A 17,182-nucleotide genomic window follows, 5' to 3' on the forward strand; every position below is an offset into this window, starting at 1 on the left:
AGCACCAGTCATGCTTACAAATAGAGAGCAGAACATTTTATGTGACATAAAGCCAGACATGATGTGAATCACTTTTCAAAATTAGCCATTACTCAAAAGATTTATTCACTGTGTTAATCCTAATCCTAATCCACAGTCCTTGTTTTACACAGTAAATGGAGACCCTAAAAATAACAATGCAAACTAAACCACAAAACATGATCTTAATATTAATAATCAAAGGAAAATTTTCAAGGTTCAATGACCTTTAAAAATGTTAGTCAAAACATTAAGACAACTTTTACTGTTAGTTCTATATGTACAGAGAAATGTAAGAATGCAAAACTTACACAAATACTATACTTTAAAACATTACAAGTATTGAAAATTTAATGTTTAATTTCTTTGGAAAAAAACTTATCTGGAATAGTTGGTACATACAATAACTGAAGGAATGTGTTTAAGTACGTAGTAAACATTGACTGAAACTGTACTACACTCAGATCAAAAACAACTCAAATTCCCAGTGATGACCTCTTAAATACAACCTTGTGTGGGAAAACCCCAAAGCCAAATATAATTATGTGGAAGTATATTCTTTGATATGAAAAAAATCCATATGTTAAGTATTAAAAACAGACATGTATGTTATAATTATCTTTTTAGAGAACATGTCTGTACGTTTAAAAACAACTTACAAGGATAATTATATATTTCCCATTTACTCCTTAAGACCATTGACAACTGAGTCAGAGTTCCTCTTTTGGATCTCTATTGTAAAAAAAAAAAAAAAAAGTGATTTTTTTTGTGGGGCTGGGGATATAGCTCAATTGATAGAGTGCTTGCCTTGCATGTAGAAGGCCTTGGGTTGTAGGTTGGATCCCCGCACCACAAAAAAAAAAGAAAAGATTTTTGTTTTTCACATCAATCCCATTTAATTTTGACATTTTACTTGTCTACCTTCCATACTACTAGATTGAGTCTTGTCTTATACACCTAGAATCTACCACATGCCAGATACAATAGAAATTTTTCAAATACCTATTAAATAGATTGGTGAATGAATGGAAGTAATGTGGAAAATATTATGGAAGTTGGTGGGTCTTAATCAGCCAGTCTCAGCTACACTTGGGGAACCAAGAGACATCAAGCTGCAGGTTATGAATTCCAGTAGAAATATTCCACAAGTACTTTAAATAACTGGACTGCAACACAAACCTGAGATAAGGTATAGAAGTTTGGGAATCTACAGATTAGAATGAACAGCTAGGACAAATACAGATTTAATGTGCAAAGGAGAAAAAAAGGATTAAAAACTGTCATGTTTGTAGTTGTTAATGGACAGCATATATATATATATATATATTTTAAATGTGGTGCTACATTCAAACCCTGTGCTTCACACATGCTAGGCAAACACTCTGCCAGTGAGCGACAGTCCCAGCCCTATGACAGCTTTTTAAGCTATTATAATCTATTTCTTCTACAAGAAATCTAATTCCTATCCCTCTAAGAAGAAAAATTCAATGTAGTAAAAACAAAAACCAAGAAGAACTAGGCAAGCCAGGCACAGTGGCACACTCCTGTAATTCCAGTGATTCCAGAGGCTGAGGCAGGAGGATTGCAGGAGGATCCCTAGCCCCAGCAACTTAGGAAGACCCTAAGCAATTCAGTGAGATCTTATCTCTAAATAAAATACAATAGGGATTGGGGATATGGCTCAGTGGCTAAGTGCCCCTGACTTCAATGCCTGGTACCAAAAAACAGGGATTTAGGCAATTTGAACCAAAGCAAGAACCCTGTGAAGTTTTCCAGATATCCTTTTAGGCCTTTCATGGTAAACCTGAAACCTGTTAAGAATACCTGAGCAAAACTAGTGTTATTTGATAAATACTGACTATAAAAACATACATAAGTACACATAAATAAAACAACTATAAATATATATATATATATATATATATATATAACCAAATAAATGTATATAAAATAGAAACTGATTCATATACATACACAGCCTATCTGCATATCTGGGATGCTTCACCATACTCAGTAGAAGCCATATACATAGTATCTTATACAAATGTCTACATACACAAATATAAATGCATACATTATTTTTAATAAATAAAAGTACCACACACCATATAAATTATCAATTTATCAATACATAAATATCCCAAAACAAATAAATATAGGAAAAAAGATTTAGATACTTAAATAAAATAAAGAAGGCATGTAGCTCAGCTGTACAGCACTTGCCTATCATGCTGACAATTCACAATTCCATCACAAAAATTGATTTATTAATAATAATTAAAATAATAAATTCCAGAACATATTTTGGCCTGAAGATGCATAAGCAAATTATAGAGCATATTCACTTAAATAAGCATATGAAAGTTAAAGATACTCAGAGATATTCTAAAGATTTACACTGTGCCCAAAATTTAAACATGCTAGGGTTATGTAAACAAGGTATTTTCTTTAGTATCTTTTAAAATCAAACCATTTTTTACCTTTTTGTTATTAAACCAAACTGCCAATTTTCATGTTATATTTAGAATAAAACTTAATTCCCCTTATCACCATAAGTATCTTCTCAAATTTAACAAACCAAATCGTTCTAGGCAAGAATTCAAAAAAATACATGTCAGTTGCTATAATTTATTCTAGTTTAAATGATATAGTAAACAATATTGCTCTAAATGTGTGACCCAGTCAAAAATACTACCTGGTAGCTTCATTGTCTTGACCAGAAACTAAATCTCAAAACATCAATCAGAATTTTTAATTTTTCAGCAGAAATGATTGGGGAAGACTGTCATCACAAAAAAAGAGTTCCACTCTGGCACTGAGAGATAATTTTGATTAATGAACCAAAAATTTTTAACTCCTTAAATTACTGTACTATGTTTCAAAACACCCAGAAAAAAAAAAAAAAAAAGATGTGTCAAGGAAATGAAATTTTTAGATGAGAAAATAAATGATTTTTTTATATTTTAATTTTTTTTAGTTGTTTATAGACCTTTATTATTTATTCATTTATTTATTTATTTATTTATATGTGGTGCTGAGAATCAAACCCAAAGATTCACACAAGCTAGGAAAGCGCTCCGCCACTGAGCCACAACCCCAGCCCAATCATGATGTTTTAAAAGGAAATAAACTTAAGCACAGTATACCTGAACCTGAAGATGCACTATGAGTACCTGAACAACTAATAACATAAATTAATTAGGATAGAAATATAAACAAAATATGAGACTGAAATCAGGACATTAGATCAATGTGCTATAACTAAAATAACCACAGTGGTTGCTTTCTGAGAAGACATAGGAATGCACTGTACAACTATTTATACAAAATGTTTCAAAAAGTAAAATTTATATTCCATAAAGAATATAGCCAAAGCAAATTACTTCATTGCTAAAAGTTATAATCAAGTTGCAATGAAAAGGAAAGATCTCAAATGTTTGTCTATTAACAAATATTTCTTAAAGACCCTCAGTAAATTGTGTCCCAAATTAAGGTGATAATTGTAATACCTGTGACAGCTAAACATCTGTATTCATTCCATTAAACTACCAATAAACCTAGCTCTTCAATTCTTCTGCAGTGCTGAGATCAAATCCAGGGGTGCACATATACTAAGCAAATGATCTACCACTGAACCCAAATCCAGATTTTTGGAATAATGAAAATAATGATATCTCATTTTATTAAAAGTAAAAATAAACCATTTTAGAAGTACTTACCAACAACACTGAATAGAAACCTGGCTGTGTCTCCCACTGTTTCAATTGTTCCTCGGCTGGTTTTAAAACAGCAGTATCCTGACTGGTGGCCTGTGTTAAGACCTGAAGAACTACAGTACTGGCACTATTGAGATCCATGGAAACCTGGCAATAAATTAACATATGTTAGTATACATTATATGTAACAAAAACTAACAGTAACATAAATGGAGAAAAAAAGTTTTCATGTTCTGAAACACTCCTTCATTTTAATCATTCACTAACTCCATGCTTCTTATTGACTTCTACTTTTCTATGTGCCACCCACATTCTTACCTAAAAATTAATTCAAATCACTAACTTAAAATCAATTTATTTCTAAATGAAACTGCCGTTTACTGTGCCATATAAATAAAAGATACGAGCATTTTAGGGACAGGGGTGGGGAACAAATACAAAACACAAAATTCCTAAATTCTGGTTAAATACCATTGCCTGTTTAAGACTCTAACCAAATAACTTAAAGCCTGAAAGTCATTAACCCAAAACAAATTACTTCCTTTTTATTAAGTTACTAAATTATAGTAAAACAGAAAAGTTCCAAATATTGATTAAATAAAAAATAGACCCTAAATATTACAACTTCTAAGGAAAATTAACCACAATAAAGTCTATGTAAGTAAAGGAGGGATAATCCAAAACAAAAAATTTCTTTGAACAAAAAAGTACTGGGGGGGGGGATGGCAGGCGGCGCCTGGGGTTGTGGCTCAGCAGTAGAAAGCTCGCCTAGCATGTGGGGGCCCTGGGTTCGAGCCTCAGCACCACATAAATACAAAATATGTGTCCACTTAAAAGTAAAACATAAATATTAAAAAACAAAATAATAAAATAAAGGTATTGTGTCCAACTATAACTAAAAAAATAAATATTAAAAAAAAAAGTACTTCACAGGCTGGAGCTGGAGCTCAGTGGCAGAGTGCTTGCCTAGCATGCATGAGGCACTGGGTTTGATCCTTAGCACCACATAAAAATAAACAAATAAATAAAGGCATTCTGTCCATCTACAACTTTAAAAAATGTTTTTTAAAAAGTACTTCACACTGAACCACATGGTAGCTAATTAAGTGACTTATTTATTCAGTAAGAATGTTGAAAACTTGCTGTATGACAGCAGCTCAGGAGGCTGAAGTAGGAGAATTCCAAGTTTGAGGCCAGCCTCAGCAACTTATCGACCCCGTTTCAAATTTAAAAAAATTAAAAGGGCAGGGATATGGCTTAGTGATAAAGCAACCCTAGGTTAAATCTTTAGTACTAAAAATTAAAAAAAAAAACCACCCACTGCGATTAAACATGTTCTTTAGACTGAGTATTCAGAGAAGGCTTCTCTAAGTGACCTTTATGAAACATGAATGATAAAGAGAGATCCTGCCATGAAAAGATCTGAAAGCAGTACCCCAGGACAGGGAAAACAACAAACAAAAAAAGCCCAGGCCTTACGATTTAGAAACAAACTCGATTTAGAAACAAACATGGAGAGGTCAGTATGACTGACAGCAAGAAGAGGAAAATGCAACACAATGAGTAGGAGAAGTAGGCAAAAAGAGATCATATAGGACCTTAATAAGGCAAAATATGTATTTTTCAATATAAGTGCAAAAAAAGCATAGGATAGAAAAGAATATATGAACGTAATGATATGAATAAATGAATAAAAGAAAGGCTCTACCAGAACTCATTCCTATCCTACCCCCACCAAAATATAGAAAATAAAGAAAAGAGCCATGGTTCTATTTTGGGCTACTACTTGAAAAATCACTAATACCAACTCCTAAATTTCCCCCATGAGCAAAGACTGTGCAGAAATCATACAAACTCTTAATCTCTCCGAAACTTCAGAAAAGTAATTCCTAAGCCTATATAATATTATCTTTATTGTCCACATATCTCACTATTTACCTCTTATAATAAAAGCTGCTAGAATTTCCCATCCCTACCTACCTCCAGCATTTTGCCCTACCTTGGTCCTATCCAAAATACAACACTGTTTCCCTCTCCCCTTCTCTGATCCTTGCTTCTAAGAAGACCCCATACAGTCTGAAAGGAAGAAGAGCTCAGTTCACACATTTTTGGAGCACCAATTTTTCCCCCTTTTAATATCAGGGATTATGCTCAACACTGAACCACATCCATAGCACCCCTCTTTTTATATATTTTATTTAGAGACAGAGGTTCTCACTGAGTTATGTAGGGGCCTCCTAAGTTGCTGAGGCTGGCTCTGAACTCACAATCCTCCTGCCTCAGCCTCCCAAGCCACTGAGAATACAGACATGTGCCACTGTGCCTAGCATGGAACACAATTTTGTGGCAGGCAATGCAATAGTTTTTTTGGATGACAAGTCCCTGTTCTCTAGCAATAGTCTATAGAACATTGAAGTCTGAGGCAAAAGGAAGTATTCTTATTATTAAAACAAACTGTAATGAATAATTTCCAGCATACCAGTTATAACCCAGAGTATATTTCCCCCACAGAAATAAAGAGTATAAATCCAAAGTTCAAGGTTTTACAAATGTGTCTGTATAATGTAAACATTTTCATTAAAAGAAATGAATAAACAAGAGACAATTCAGCACTTCTGCCTTCTACCCAGAAAGACTTCTCAAGCCTGCAGTAACTATAATTTCAGTCATAGCAATTTTCTTCAGACTGCATTATCTGTGTTTATCCTTAGTTACTATAAAATGCAGTTAAGTGAGCTGACTGAGAAAAAGAAAGGTAAGATTACAGTAAATGTTTAAGAAAAAAAGAATTTCAAAATCTGAGAATTCCAATAGTAAAATAACTTATTTGGCATGGATCAATAATAATGGATGCTAAAATCATTAAGAACAGTTGTTGGGGAACAGAATGTTTCCAGTGTGTCCAAGTATATCAAATATTACTTTCCAAATGCAGTGAAGAAACAAACTTTAGAATGAAAGAGCCCACCAGTCACCATCTAAACCAGGAGAGCAAACTTGGTATCAATAGTAGCAATACAACTGACCTTAATGCCTTTTTTTTTTTTTTTTGAGTAGAATTTATTCAAGAATAAAAAGAGAACTCTCAAAGGGCAAGAGGAGATCTGGTAACAGGTTCCTCCCTTAATGTGCCTCTTGATATAATGTAGTAATTCTACAAACTCAACTCTGAAACACCAAAAATGCTCAATCTTATATAATCAATACTCCTGACCCAACTTGTACTTTGAATGAAACAGAGAAAGAACTCTTCTTGGAACATGAGGAGTTTCACAGACACTATCCATAGCAAAACGAAACAAAACCAAACCTAGCTGTAAAATTATAGAAACCAAAGTCTCTGGAAAGTGTCACACAGCATACAGCAAATAGAGAAACATCAATGCAAGAAATATTACTAAGCCTTAGTAAGAATACCATGAATCTGTGGCATTTGAGCCATGAACCAAGTTCTGCTCCAATGAGACAGAAGCTCTACACAGTCAGAGGTGACCAACACAGACAGGGCTCTCTCACCCCCCCAGCTACTAGCCTAGAACTACAGTTTCTCCACAGAAGGGGCTGTCAGACAGCATTTCTCATTCAACCATTGTTACAGTAGCTCTCTGAATATCAAGCAAGCAAAGCTAGAGATCTGGGACTCTCTTCTTCACTCAGACACCATGCCTGGGACAGAAAGTGCCAAAGGGTAACAAACCAAGAACAATGGGTCTCTCCATTTTGCCCACACCAGCATACTCAAAGGGCAGCTGAAGACCTAAGCTGTACCATTTTCAATAATGAATAGAAGATGAACAAGAAAATAAAAGTTTTAATGTTTTACTCCGACTAACACTAACAGACATTTATAGAACACTCCACACAGTAGCATTATGCATACGACTATTCTTCTGGAACATTGTCCAGGACAGACCATGTGCTAGGATGTTTAACAAGACTCAATAAATTTAAAAGGTCTGAAATTAGTAACAGAAAAAAGTGAGAAATTCACAAATATATAGAAATGAAACAACACACTCCTATATAACCAACAGATCAAAGAAATCACAGAGATGCGAGAAAATACTTTGCAATATATGAAAATGGAATCAATGTAAAAAAAAAATAGAGGTTTAGTTGAAGCTGTGCTTAGAGGGAATTTGACTATAGATGCCTATAATAAAACAGAAGAAAGCCCTGGATTCCAACCTAGCCCTAGAGAGAGACAGAGAGACCTTATTGTGGACTACATGTTTGTGAACTCTTCCTCAGTTTATATGTTGAAATCTAATCCAGGCTGGGTACATGCCTGCAATACCAGTGGCCCAGGAGGCTGAAGTATGAGGATTGCAAGTTCAAAGCCAGCCTCAGCAACTTAGTGAGACCCTAATAAGCAACTTAGCTAGACTCTATCTCAAAATAAAAAGGACTAGGGATGGGACTCAGTGGTTAAATGGCCCTGGGTTCAATCCCCAGTTACAAAAAAAAAAACAGAAAAAGAAAACATTATGTTAAGTAGAAGTCAGTCACACACAAAAAAGTGATTCTATTTATATGAAATATGCAGAACAGGTAAATTCACTTTCCTATAAAAAGTAGGAAAGTGGTTGCCTATGGCTGAGGAAAATGTGGAATGACTGCTAATAGAAAAAGATTTCTATATAATTAAGTTCAACACCAACCTTGGCAACTTAGTAAGGCCCTCAGCAACTTAGCAAGACCCTGTCTCAAAATTTAAAAAAAAAAAAAATTTTAAACAAGACTGGGTACTGAGTTCAATGGAAAAGAAACCCTGGGTTCAATTCCCTATACAAAAAAAAAAAAACCAGAAAGAAAGAAAATATTTAAAAATTGACTGTAATGATACCTGCACAATTCTGAATATACTAAAAGCCACTGAATTGTATACTTTCAATGGGTAAATAATATAGTCTATGAATTATACCTCCATAAAACTATTGTAATGAGCTCTGAGTACATAAATATCTGTTACAGAGTCTGTAAACAAGTCAGGATGGCGCCTGGCATTTTGCCAGGGGGAGTGGTTTGTGAGGTGGCACTAGCGAGCCATTAAGTGTGGAGATTTCTTATTGGTTGACTGCTGTATCTAGTTTATGTTAATTAAGATAAGCTGAGTGGGGCTGGGGATGTGGCTCAAGCGGTAGCGCGCTTGCCTGGCATGCGTGTGTCCCGGGTTCGATCCTCATCACCACATACTAAGATGTTATGTCCACCGATAACTAAAAAATAAATATTAAAATTCTCTCTCTCTCTCCCTCTCTCACTCTCTCTTTAAAAAAAAAAAAAAAAGATAAGCTGTGTGGAATGTATAAATACCCCTCCAGTCCTACACTAAACGGCTCCCACTCCTGCTGTATCAATCTACACAAGTTGTTCATCACCCCCCCCATTTTCCCATATTCATACATTCATATAATTTGATCAATCTTATTCCCCAGTACCTCCCATTTCCCACCCTATACTCCACTTGCACTATTCTACTGATTTTTCCTTCTATTATTTCAATTAGTGTATCATAATTATACCTCTAAACAAGATTCATTGTGCTAGACTTCTACATTCCCCAATACTTCTAACACGGTCTCCCTCCTCCCTCCCTCTTTCTCCATTTCCTGTACTCTATTGGTTTACTTTCTATTTTTGTGAGATCACCCTTTTTTTTAATTCCTTTTTTCCTTTTTCTTGTTGTAGCTTACAAATAGGAGATAAAGCACTGAACCCTCAACTTCTGAATCTGGCTTATTTCACTTAGCATGATGTTCTCCATCTACCAACAATGTCATTCCTCTTTATGGCTTTGTAAAACTCTACTGTGTGTATACAATATTTTCTTTATTTGTCTGGTGATAGGCACCTAGTCTGGTTCCACAGGCACTTAATATTTTTACTATTTGGTGTTCATAAAGACAATAGTTTAAAATATTTAATAGCCTGGGTGGGGGGAGAAACTAACCAGAAAGTTCTAATTTTTTATTTACTTTAACTTACATATAGTACACTTTCATCATATAAAAGAAAAATAAATTTGTATTTGTTGGCATATTGTCTTTAATCTCTAAGTATTTTTTCATGACATTAACCACATCACCTTGTTTCTTTATGTACTAAGTCAACCATTCCTAAAAATGGAAAAAAAAAATTGTTTTTATGTAATCTGCAGTGCCACCCAATGGTGAGAAGTACATATCACACATTAAAGAATGTGCTCCTAGCATCCTTTTCCCTTGAGAGCTGGAGGAGGAGTAGGAATTCTCAGTGGCCACTTAGCCAGAACAATTATCTGGAAAGTTAATAAGGTTTTCAAAGTTCAAGACACAGGAAAAAATACCAAGCTCTTGCAAAGAAAAAGTAAATGGGAGTTCAAAGAATAGCACAAAGCAAAAAAATTAGGATTCACCTTGAAGCAGAACATGACAGCCAAAGAACTTTCATACAGTAGTCACATCTTCTATAGTTAAATACTAAAAGTACTCTCTACAAGAAAATGTGAGAGGGGCTGGGGTTGTAGCTCAGGGGTAGAGTACTCACCTAGCACGTGCGAGGCCCTGGGTTCAAACCTCAGCACCACATAAAAATAAATAAAATAAAGGTATTGTGTCCAACTACAACTAAAAAATAATTTTTAAAAAATGTGAGAATATATGAATGTGTTTTTGAGATTCAAAGTAAATACGAAGGAATTTAATAAAATGTAATAAGGGAAAGCAATATTTTATTTACCATAAGGAGACCAAGAAAATATGACTCAAGAACAAAGTGATATGAGCAATGAAATCACCTAGTGATTCACTGCAGTAAACCAGATTTTAAAAAGGAAAAATATTCAGAAAGAGGCAAAAGCAAAGCCAGGTGCAAACCATGACAAAAGTGACAATGAGAACTTGAAAGCTCCAATTTTTCCCCTTGAAAAACAGACACTTAAGAGAGTTGCCAGGTGTGGTGGTGCATGCCTATAAACCCAGTAGCTCAGGAGGCTGAGGCAGGAGAATCACAAGTTCAAAGTCAGCCTCAGCAAAATCAAGGCACTAAAGGAACTCAGTGAGACCCTGTCTCTAAATAAAACACAAAAAAGGGCTGGGGATGTGGCTCAGTGGTTGAGTGCCCCTCAGTTCAATCCCAGGTACAGAAAACAAAAACAAACTTCAGAGAGTTGCATTTTGGTGAAATGTAGGAGGAATATAGTATTTAACATGTATTACAGGAGCATTTCTCACAAAGAAATAAAAAGAAAATGTATTAACTTCCTCTCCCTGCACAAGCTACATCCTCTCCCTACCAAGCTACATCCCCAGCACTCTTTTACTTTGGGGCTAAGTTGCCCAGGCTGGCCTCAGACTCTTGAGTAGCTAGGAATTAAGGCCTAGGCCACCACACCTGGCTGTCATAGATTGTCAAAGACAGTTAAATTCCTGTAAATTAAATCATAAACTAAAGCTAAATTCTAAGAATAAAACAACAGGAAAAGAAAATATATTCTTGAGGAATTATAGATAGAAGATATTAGAAAACTGCCTGGAATCAAAAGCAAACTAGAAAAAGGCAATGTGTTAGCCAAGTGAGGTGACACATACGTGATCCCAGCAACTAGAGACTTAGGCAGGAGGATCACAAGTTCAAGGCCAGCCTAAGCAATTTAGAAAGACCCTCAGCAACTCGGCAAGATCATCTCAAAATGAAAAGCACTGGGAATGTAACTCAATGGTAAAGTGCCCCTGAGTTCAATTCCTAGCACCACAAAAAAAAAAAAAAAAAAAGTTGATGAATTATTCAGGCTGGATGATGGGTGTAAGAGGCTTTATTATACAGTTCTGTCTACAATAAATTGTTTTCAATGGCAGCTAATGAACATAGAGCTCTAGGAAGTTGTTGTTCACGGCAGGCATTACCTCCTCTGAAAATCTTTAACTGTACTAGATAGGCTCCTTCCTCCATGCCACTATTCTATACACACTTCTATTAGACCTACTTCCTTGTTTAATTTTACCTCATCTACAAAATCATGAACCATATAAAGCCAAGAATTGTGTCTTATTCATTTATACATGACATCACTTAGCATAGTAAAATGGATATAATAAATTAAAGGTCATGTATGATAAACTGAATAAAACAATGCAATTTGTAATTGCTGAGTGGAGGACAGACTTAGAAAAAGTGAGAAAACAAAAAACATGGTATTTATGTATATTAAGAATTGTAATGCAAAAAATAAAAATTAAAAAAAATAAAGTTACCTTAGATTAGGTAGAGGGAAGTGAAAGGAGGGGAAGGCAGAGGAGGTGGGGATAAGAAAAATAGCAGAATGAAACAAATATTATTACTCTATGTATGTATGTGACTGTATGACCTATGTGATTCTACAATATGTATACTCACAAAAATGAGAAATTATATCCCATCTATGTATGATACATCGAAGTATATAAGTGCATTCTACTGTTATGTATAAGTAATTAAAACAAATTTTAAAAAAAGAAAAAGTAAAAAATCCTTCTGAAAGAATAGAAACTGTATCAAAGTAAAGAGGAAAATATCTACCGAAAAATACTATAAAAGTAGACAGTAGGGGTCTGGGATTGTGGCTCAGTGGTACAGCACTTGCCTGGTATGTGTGAGGTGCTGGGTTCGATCCTCAGCACCACATATAAATAAATAAAGATCCTTTTACAACTAAAAAATATTTTTTAAAAAGTAGACAGTATGGGGCTGGGGATATGGTTCAAGCGGTAGCGCGCTTGCCTGGGCATCTTTGTGTGTGCGGCCTGGGTTCGATCCTCAGCCCCACACACAAAGATGTTGTGTCTGCCGAAAATTAAAAAATAAATAAATATTTTTTTAAAAAGTAGACAGTATGCTAAATGGCTAAAAAAACTGAATAAATGAAGCAATTAGTCTGTACCTTCCTATACCAAAATGGGGTACATAAAACCAACAAAATTGAAGGATACTTCTCACTGGGCATATCTAATACAGCTTGTTCTGATTCTGTATTTTCCAATCAATTTTCTGATATTTACATGATTTATCATTTAACTTTTCTGTTTTTATTTATTCAACAAATATATATTGAATGCTCTAAAATGCCAAACACTATATTTACCATTTAAGATACATACATTAACTACAACAACAAAAAAAATTTATGCCCTGAGGATCATATTTTTCAGTGTAGGAAAAAATAAATGGATAAACTGTACTACTAGTAAGAAGGCAATATATGCAGCCAAGAGAAGCCCTATGCAATAAATCCAAAAATTCTGTCTCACTGGGAGTTTTCAGTACAATGACACTGTATAAACTGTAAGGAGTCACTTGTTTGGTATACATAAAAGTCTCCAGGACTGATCACCCCTGATAGAAAAAGTTAAAACTTAAAAAATAGTGACCACCCCAGCCCTACAAGGTTTGGCCCCACTGTAGGCCCCAACTGCTATCACTACCACCTTCTGATATATCTTTAGCAGAAACATAAAAATATTCATCTGTACAAAGACTACTAAAGAACAACAATTATATGCTTATTGCTTTTAAAGTTCCTTCTCTGATATAAAACAAAGATACAGGAAGGAAAAGCTGTTTTGAGTAAGACACTGAACTAGAATAACAACACAGCCTAAATTAAATGTAATAAACTATAAATGATATTTTAAACTTAGTCAAAAACCTTCTGCTAAGTGTCAAGGGTTATCAGTCCTCTCCAAATACAGTGGCATTGATCAATAGTTTCCTATTACTGGTCCAGGAAGTCACTGTCTCTATTCTTACATAATAGAAGAAATTCAATCTGTGAGTTCAGCCTAATGAGTCAATGCATTTATAAAACTCCACTTATGCAATTATGTAGGGGCTAGTATACTCAGTGCCTTTAATTAAAACAAAAATTCTACATTTAGATACAGAGACAAAAACACATAAATAGTTCTCTCATACTAGACAAAGGCACCATCAACCTCTTCAACAAATGGTGCTGGGAAAATTGGAAAGCCATATAAAGCAGAATGAAATTGAACCCTGCCCAAAACTCAACTTAAAATGAATAAAGGACCCAGGCATTAGACCAGAGACCCTACACCTACTAGAAAAAAAATGTAGGCCCAACTTTCCAACATATAGGCTTAGGAACCAACTTCCTTAACATGACTCCTAAAGTGCAAGAAGTAAAATCAAGAATCATGGTATCAAACTAAAATACTTCTTCAAAAGAAAAGAAACAATCAAGAACATGAACAGAGAACCTACAGAACGGGAGAAAATCTTTGCCACCTACACCTCAGATAGAACATTAATCTCCAGGATATATAAAGAACTCAAAAAATTTAACACCAAAAAAACACAAATAGCACAATCAATAAACAGGCAAAAGGACTGAAAGATAATTCACAGAGGAAGAAATACATGAACAACTAATACATAAAAAATGTTCAATATCTCTAGCAATTATAAAAATGCAAATTAAAACGACACTGACATTCCATTTCACTCCAGTCAGAATGGCCAATTATCAAGAATACAAGTAACAATAAATGTTGGCAAGGATACGGGTGGTGGGGGGAAGGTTCACTCATACATTGCTGGGAATACAAACTGGTACAACCACTCTGGAAAGCAGTATGGAGATTCCTCAGAAAACCTGGAACGGAACCACCATTTGACCCAGTTTTTTTAATAAAGGATTGGATATTGCTCAGTGGTAAAGCACTTGTCTACCATATGCAAGGCCCACTCTTCAGTCTATACCCAAAGGACTTAAAATCAGCATACTATAGTGAGGCAGCCACATCAATGTTCATAGCAGCTCAACTCACAAAAGCTAAGCTAAAGAACCAACCTATGTGCCCTTCAACAAATGGATAAAGAAAATGTGGTACATTTACACAATGGAATATTACTTAGCCATAAAAAAGAATGACTTCTTATGACTTTTGCCAGTTTAAAAAAAAAAAAAGAAAAGAAACGATTCAGAGACTATCATGCTAAATGAAATAAACCAGTCTCAAAAACCCAAAGACCAAATGTTCTCTCTGATCTGCAGATGCTAAAACACAACAAAGGGGTGGAGGCATAAAGGTTCATTGGATAAGATGAAGGGGAATGAAGGGAAAGACAGTGTGGGGAGGATGGGAATAGGAAAGACAGTAGAATGAAATAGAGATAATTTTTCATATATGAGCATATCACCAGTGAAAGTCCACCTCATGTACAACCACAAGAATGAGATCCTAATTAGAATAAGTTACATTTCATGTATGTAAGATATGTCAAAATACACTCTACAGCCCGTCATAGTAGCACATGTTTGTAATCCCAGCATCTGGGGAGTTGGGAGGCTGAGGCAGGCAGGAGGACTGTGAGTTAAAAAGCCAGCCTCAGCAACTTAGGGAGGCTCTAAGCAACTTAGCTGTCTATAAATAAAATATAAAAAGGGATGGGAATGTGGCTCAGTGGTTGGGTGTCCCTGGGTTCAATCCCCAGTACCAAAAAAAAAAAAAAAAAAAAAAAAAAAAAACCTCTACTGTCACGTATAGGTATGTAAAAATAAAAAGTAAACATTCTACATTCCATCACTAAAATCACCTTCATACCTGCTGGGCATGGTAGCACACACCTGTAATCCTAACCATCTAGGAGGCTGAGACAGGAAAATCTCAAGTTCAAAACCAGCCTTAGCAACTTAGCAAGAACCCATCTCAATGTTTTTTTAAAAAAGGGTTGGATATAGCTCAGTGGTAAATCATTTGTCTAGCACATGCAAGGCCCTGAGTTAAACCCCAATACCAAAATGCACAAAATTCCATCACCCTGGAGCTATCCGTATCAGTTCTTTAAATGGCAAGCAGGCATAGTGGTACACACCTGTAATCAGAGCAACTCAGGAGGCTAAAGCAGTTAAAATAAATCAATCTAGGCAAGTCACCAAGACCTTGTCTCAAAAAATAAATAGGGCTAGAGATGTAGCTCAGTTGTAAAGGGCCCCTGGGTTCAATCCCCAGTACCCCCCCACACCAAAAAAAAGGTAAAAGAGCCTATAATCTGAGGCAGAGGTAAGAGGATTGCAAATTCAAAGCCAGCCTCAGCCAACTTAACAAGACCCTGTCTCAAAATTAAAAATTACAAAAAGAGGCGTGGGCAGTGATGTACCTCAAGGATAAAGCACCTCTGGGTTAAATATCCTCAGCACCGCCCCACCCCCCAACATACACACACAAATAAAAAAGAAGAAAAAGAAAAACAGCAAGTATTCTAGTTAGAGCACGTTGTTTCAATGATAAGAAACTATGACCAGGCAGGGTGCCCTCCACTAGAAGATGTTCCCAAACAGCCAATCTAAAATAGTTGATCCCTCAATCCAGAAACTTTCTGGTCCTGATTGCCTTTTTAATTTGCGTAACACTATTAAGTATCGAACATTCTAATATGTATAATGTGTTTATAGTATAGACTTTCCTGATCGGAATTTAAGGTCCAAAGACCAGAGACTTTCATTTGTTTAAAGCCATGTCCTATAATCTAGAATATGAACGTGATGAATCACATATGAAAGTGATGAATAATTATGAAATAAATGAATTCTACAAAACAAATTCCAATCTCTGCTTTCAGTTGTGTAAAGCTACAACTAGTACTCAAGACTCTTCCTTTTCAAGTCTAACCCCCAGAGGATACAACAATCTACCTTCTTTCAATTCCAGTTACTCAATTTACATTCACAATAATCAACAATCCAGCAGCCTCTATCAGCCAGGCACTGAAAATAAGGAAATCTTTGCATTTAAGACTATAGAGGAGGGGCTGGGGATGTGGCCAAGCGTAGCCCGCTCGCCTGGCATGCGTGCGGCTCGAGTTCGATCCTCAGCACCACATACAAACAAAGATGTTGTGTCCGCTGATGACTAAAAAATAAATATTAAAAAAATTCTCTCTCTCCCCCTCTTTCACTCTCTCTTAAAAAAAAAAGACTTTAGAGGAAAAAAGACAACAATTACAATACAGTATTAAAGGCAAAAATAAGCTGCTATGTAAGAAGGTAAGAGGAGGACCTAAATCACTCTCTGGAGGTTGGGAGGTCTTCCAAGAGGAAAAGAAACATAGTATCTCAGCTGAGTGATGAGTGAGCATTATGGATGTTTGTCAGACAGGTGATGGGTACATTTATAGACACATCAAGGTCTGAATCTTAAAAAAAAAAAAAAAAACACCCCAATACTTTTGAGGAATTGTAAATAGTTCACCATGATATAAGGATATGAAGCAAGCAGTACAGAACATAAGTAGAAGGTGAGAAAAGCAAGCAAGATCCATTTCACTGAGGTCCTTACTTCCTAAACTAGGTAGTACAAATTTTAATATGACAGTTTGCATATTGAAATTAAACCACCACCATAATCTGCATGCAGAAAAAGAGTAAAGAAGGATGGAATACACACTTCATAGCCAGAAACCACTTAAAA

The 17,182-nt window shown here is 35.3% G+C and overlaps 1 protein-coding gene across 7 annotated transcripts in view; it reads right to left on the reverse strand.

The window, feature by feature from the left end:
- Positions 1 to 17,182, reverse strand: part of Ipo11 (importin 11) — a 207,335-nt gene that overhangs the window by 177,954 nt on the left and 12,199 nt on the right. For all 7 annotated transcript variants that reach the window (XM_078015991.1, XM_078015989.1, XM_013356118.4 and 4 more), the window contains exon 2: positions 3,738 to 3,881. In XM_078015991.1, coding sequence (XP_077872117.1) covers positions 3,738 to 3,875 — 138 coding nt within the window. In that variant the 5' untranslated portion in view covers positions 3,876 to 3,881. The remainder of the gene's footprint in view (positions 1 to 3,737; positions 3,882 to 17,182) is intronic.

The sequence above is a fragment of the Ictidomys tridecemlineatus genome, chromosome 1 (assembly GCF_052094955.1).
Source record: "Ictidomys tridecemlineatus isolate mIctTri1 chromosome 1, mIctTri1.hap1, whole genome shotgun sequence".
Lineage (NCBI taxonomy): Eukaryota > Metazoa > Chordata > Mammalia > Rodentia > Sciuridae > Ictidomys > Ictidomys tridecemlineatus.